This window comes from Borostomias antarcticus (genome assembly GCF_949987555.1).
Source record: "Borostomias antarcticus genome assembly, contig: scaffold_41, whole genome shotgun sequence".
Lineage (NCBI taxonomy): Eukaryota > Metazoa > Chordata > Actinopteri > Stomiiformes > Stomiidae > Borostomias > Borostomias antarcticus.
In genome coordinates, this window is record NW_028175687.1 from 2,599,486 (window position 1) to 2,605,315 (window position 5,830).

Here is a 5,830-nt window from a genome sequence, read left to right on the forward strand (position 1 = left end):
TGTGGGGGTGTAGGAAGTGATCCCCCCCGAATGCATTGCAATGGACACAATTATAGCAAGAAAAATTACCAGAGGGCAAAGTAGAAAGGACATATTGTGTTTTTGAACTCCTGAAACATTCTTCCCAGTGACCCTGCAGTGGGGAAGGCCTTTGCCACTCCTCCCATTTGTGCCAACAAACGTGCCACAAACCTGAGAGAGCCTAGTTAGGAATCACACATATATCCCACCACAACATCTCCTTTCTACTTTGCCCTCTGGTAAGTTTGCTTGCAATAATTGTGTCCATTGCAATGCCATGATTCGGGGGGATCACTTCCTACACCCCCATACAGGCAAAAAGATATATGTATGGGGAGGATCAATCGCTCGCGTTGCGTTATCATAACAGCTGAAGACAATGTTGCATAACCTATAACGTACACAATACTAATGTGCATGAATCAACCGCGGGGGCAGTGGTCCCTAGCGGCGAAGACCACGGTCCCTAGCGGTGGGGACCAGACCCCAGTTTGGGATTCAACCCCTTCTCGGAACAGGGCTACTTTAGGAGGCTTCAACCAGCAGGTTCAATCAGTGCAAAACATTCGCTGCAACTAGAAAACGATCAGAGGCAGAATTTCCTCATAAAGGCATAGCGCTTTTAGTTGTTTTTAATAAAGCTCTAATACGACAACGGTGAATCCTCGTTATGGGAAAAGTGATCCAAACAACTTGAGACCAACTAAGAGCGAACAGAAGCAGCTTAATACAGACTTCTCCTTTTTGCTGAAGTCACTTCTCGAGTTATCTAACGCCTCCAAACCCGTCATTCATGTGGAAACCTGTAGGGGGCGCCATGGAATTCACCAGAACATCGGAAGCGGATGGAATTTCATTTCACCCCACTTCCGATACAACATTTCCACCATAGCCATAGACAGGCACCTTTGTGTTTTGAAACAAGTTACAATAAAAACAAGTAATTACCCTGATTCAGTTTGTGCTTTGAGTTTGTACAAGACGAATGAGAAGTGACCGTAGTTCCGGTAAGCTTGCTTTGTTGTTGTGGCTGTTTGTAAATGATCGTTTAGACTTAGAGCAACAAGCTCAGCTGGCCGCAATAACGGTGCTGTTACAATGTATCGGGCGTCAACAGGATGCGTGTTATAATATAACCGTCTCATGATATATAATATATATAATATAACCGTCTCATGATATATAATATATATAATATAACCGTCATGCGCAATGCATCTGCATGCAGCAGCACGAAGTGGATCGCGATTTATGAGAGAAGAGTATGTTTGTGTGCGCTACCGGCGTGATAACATAATCTATCTTCAAATAGTCCCGTGAACGTCCATCGGAGCGCTTGGGCCGGATCATGTCTGCGGAGCTGGACCTGTCCCCCCCGGAGGTGCCTGAGCCCACCCTGCTGGAGAGCCTCCTCCGCTACGGCCTGTTCCTGGGGGCCATCTTTCAGCTCATCTGCATCCTGGCCGTCATCATACCCTCCTCAAAGGCACACGAACAGGTAGGCTACAGTTCACAAGACAGAAGGAGAGAACGTTGTCCAGTGTGGTCAAATTAACGTTAGATATGGTTGAGAAAAGGTGCGGGTGAAGTAGGCTAGGGTGCCTTGGAACACACGAGCAGACGAACCTACAAACGCACACGACCACAGAGAGGGATGAGACATGACCACAGAGAGGGATGAGACATGACCACAGAGAGGGATGAGACGCACCCCCGAGCTCTTTGGCAGCAACTCAACTCGCCATGTTTAGAGGAGGAGGAATGCTGACTATGACCCCAAGAACATCATCCCCACCCTCAAACATGGAGGGGGAAACATTATGCTTTGGGGGTGTTTTTCTGCTAAGGGGACAGGACAACTTCACTGCATCAGAGGGAAGATGGACGGGGCCATGTACTGTCAAATCTCCCCTCAGCCAGGGCACTGAGAACGGGTCGTAGATGGGTATTCCAGCATGACAATGACCCAAAACATACAGCCAAGGCAACAAAGGAGTGGCTCAAGAAGAAGCACATTAAAGGAAAATGCTCGTTTTTGACAACCTGGACCTTATTTACGACATATTATAAGAAGTTTGACTCACCGAGATCACTTTTGTGTTGTTCGGAGGCCTGTAGAAGAAATTAAAAATCCAGCGCGAGCCAGTATATCCATGTAATGACGGTGGACGGGGCAACGGGAATGCAGTTTCTCAAAATCCATTTTCGGCCGCTAAACGGTTGTTTTCATCAATCAGATTTGATGAATCGACAGTTGAGATTCCTCAACGCGAGCCATTGTTTCGGTTTTCAAATACGTGGTCTGTAGCCTCTGTAATATGATCTTTACAAGCCTCTCCCCCACTTGCTCCAGCACGCATGCGCACAGGCCAGCGCGCAGACTGGCTATTCTCCGGCTCACATTCTCTGCGCTACGATCGTTGTTGGTGCCGAGAATATTGTCGTCGTCATTCGTCAGCAACAATCCGATCGTAGCGCAGAGAATGTGAGGGAGAATAGCCAGTCTGCGCGCTGGCCTGTGCGCATGCGTGCTGGAGCAAGTGGGGAAAGGCGTGTAAAGATCATATTACAGAGGCTACAGACCACGTATTTGAAAACCGAAACAATGGCTCGCGTTGAGGAATCTCAACTGTCGATTCATCAAATCTGATTGATGAAAACAACCGTTTAGCGGCCGAAAATGGATTTTGAGAAACTGCATTCCCGTTGCCCCGTGCGCCGCCATTACATGGATATACTGGCTCGCGCTGGATTTTTAATTTCTTCTACAGGCCTCCGAACAACACAAAAGTGATCTCGGTGAGTCAAACTTCTTATAATATGTCGTAAATAAGGTCCAGGTTGTCAAAAACGAGCATTTTCCTTTAAGGTCCTGGAGTGGCCTTTCTCCAGACCTTCATCCCATAGAACATCTGTGGAGGGAGCTGAAGCTTCGAGTTGCCAAACGTCAGCCTCAACCTTCATGACTTGGAGAGGATCTAAGTCATGTTTTGCGAAGGGGTCAAATACTTATTTCACTCATTAAAATGCAAATCAATTCATAACCTTTCAAATTGTTTTTCTGGATTTTTGTTGTTATTCGGTCTCTCACTGTTAATGAACTTACCGTTAAAATTATAGACTAATAATAATAAGACTGTTAATGAACTTACCGTTAAAATTATAGACTGATCATTTCTTTGTCAGTGGGCAAACTTACAAAATCAGCAGGGGATCAAATAATTATTTCCCTCACTGTATGATACAAAATACCAAATTACTCTTTTAACTAATTCATCTGGTTTCCCTCCAGCCTGATGTGATGTGTGGTTTCTCTCCTGCAGGAGGAGTCTGAGGTCATGTGATGTGTGGTTTCTCTCCTGCAGGAGGAGTCTGAGGTCATGTGATGTGTGGTTTCTCTCCTGCAGGAGGAGTCTGAGGTCATGTGATGTGTGGTTTCTCTCCTGCAGGAGGAGTCTGAGGTCATGTGATGTGTGGTTTCTCTCCTGCAGGAGGAGTCTGAGGTGATGTGATGTGTGGTTTCTCTCCTGCAGGAGGAGTCTGAGGTCATGTGTGGTTTCTCTCCTGCAGGAGGAGTCTGAGGTCATGTGATGTGTGGTTTCTCTCCTGCAGGAGGAGTCTGAGGTCATGTGATGTGTGGTTTCTCTCCTGCAGGAGGAGTCTGAGGTCATGTGATGTGTGGTTTCTCTCCTGCAGGAGGAGTCTGAGGTGATGTGATGTGTGGTTTCTCTCCTGCAGGAGGAGTCTGAGGTGATGTGTGGTTTCTCTCCTGCAGGAGGAGTCTGAGGTGATGTGATGTGTGGTTTCTCTCCTGCAGGAGGAGTCTGAGGTCATGTGATGTGTGGTTTCTCTCCTGCAGGAGGAGTCTGAGGTGATGTGATGTGTGGTTTCTCTCCTGCAGGAGGAGTCTGAGGTCATGTGATGTGTGGTTTCTCTCCTGCAGGAGGAGTCTGAGGTCATGTGATGTGTGGTTTCTCTCCTGCAGGAGGAGTCTGAGGTGATGTGTGGTTTCTCTCCTGCAGGAGGAGTCTGAGGTGATGTGTGGTTTCTCTCCTGCAGGAGGAGTCTGAGGTGATGTGTGGTTTCTCTCCTGCAGGAGGAGTCTGAGGTCATGTGATGTGTGGTTTCTCTCCTGCAGGAGGAGTCTGAGGTGATGTGTGGTTTCTCTCCTGCAGGAGGAGTCTGAGGTCATGTGATGTGTGGTTTCTCTCCTGCAGGAGGAGTCTGAGGTGATGTGTGGTTTCTCTCCTGCAGGAGGAGTCTGAGGTGATGTGTGGTTTCTCTCCTGCAGGAGGAGTCTGAGGTGATGTGTGGTTTCTCTCCTGCAGGAGGAGTCTGAGGTCATGTGATGTGTGGTTTCTCTCCTGCAGGAGGAGTCTGAGGTCATGTGATGTGTGGTTTCTCTCCTGCAGGAGGAGTCTGAGGTCATGTGATGTGTGGTTTCTCTCCTGCAGGAGGAGTCTGAGGTCATGTGATGTGTGGTTTCTCTCCTGCAGGAGGAGTCTGAGGTCATGTGATGTGTGGTTTCTCTCCTGCAGGAGGAGTCTGAGGTCATGTGATGTGTGGTTTCTCTCCTGCAGGAGGAGTCTGAGGTCATGTGATGTGTGGTTTCTCTCCTGCAGGAGGAGTCTGAGGTCATGTGATGTGTGGTTTCTCTCCTGCAGGAGGAGTCTGAGGTCATGTGATGTGTGGTTTCTCTCCTGCAGGAGGAGTCTGAGGTGATGTGATGTGTGGTTTCTCTCCTGCAGGAGGAGTCTGAGGTGGGCAACGGGAAGACTGAGAACAAGAAGAACAGAGGAGCGGCGCCACAGGCCCGCCAGAAGCTGAAGAAGGAGAGCAAAAAGAAGCGCTAGAGAGGAAGAGACCGTGTGTGTGTGCGTGTAGCCTGTGTGTGTGTGTGTGTAGCCTGTGTGTATGTGTGTAGCCTGTGTGTGTAGTGTGTGTGTGTGTAGCGTGCGTGTGTAGTGTGTGTGTGTGTGTGTGTGTGTAGCCTGTGTGTGTGTGTGTAGCCTGTGTGTGTGTGTAGCCTGTGTGTGTGTGTTTAGCGTGTATGTGTGTGTGTGTGTGTGTGTAGTGTGTGTGTGTGTGTAGCGTGTGTGTGTGTAGCAGGATCACCTGTGTGTATGTAGCCTACATCAGTGCGTCATGACTGTTCCTCACCATAATCTATTGGTGTTTAAATAATGACTGGACCTGGAGGGAAAGAGCTCAGCCAGGGAGGATGAATCAGCCTGAGGGATGAGTTCTGAGAGGATGAATCAGCCTGAGGGATGAGTGCTGCTCCCAGCTGAAGCTCCATGTCACCCAGTATATGTGCTTCTGAGCCCATCTGTAGAAAACAGGCGTCCGATTGTCACATATAGCCAGTATGTACAACATTCCTAACCAAACCTTTGGGATTGGATATGAAACAATAGGTTAGCCCTTTATCTTTTGAATTATGACCGTATAGAATCTGTATATTCTACAGACACCCTGTATTCCCATGTATGCCTGTTTCACTTTTGGAAATAAATAACTCGCATTACTTTTGGTTGGTTGGCTATTTCTTTGTTTGATTTCCTGGAAACTAAGAATCATGAAGCTATATGCACATGGGTCCTGCAATGAGGTGCCCGTTCAATTGTAAACCTCTTGCCCATGCGCACACATAACCCTTCACTAATGTGATGGTGCTGATTGAGGCCCGAGACGTGATCCAGACTAGACTGACCCGCCCAGCCAGGGTGTAACTACAGCATGTGGGAGCTGGGAGTTATTCCCGATGCTATTTAGTTGCGCAGAAAGCGTAGCGCAGTCTCCCTATCAC

The 5,830-nt window shown here is 48.0% G+C and overlaps 1 protein-coding gene across 1 annotated transcript; it reads left to right on the forward strand.

The window, feature by feature from the left end:
* The first annotated feature begins 896 nt into the window (after window positions 1-896).
* Window positions 897-5,539, forward strand: manbal (mannosidase beta like). Its single transcript, XM_084463204.1, has 3 exons — window positions 897-1,028; window positions 1,334-1,519; window positions 4,770-5,539. Exons 2-3 carry the CDS (start codon window positions 1,370-1,372, stop codon window positions 4,872-4,874), a joined length of 255 nt encoding a protein of 84 aa, XP_084319330.1. The 5' UTR covers window positions 897-1,028; window positions 1,334-1,369; the 3' UTR covers window positions 4,875-5,539.
* The last annotated feature ends 291 nt before the right edge of the window (window positions 5,540-5,830 follow it).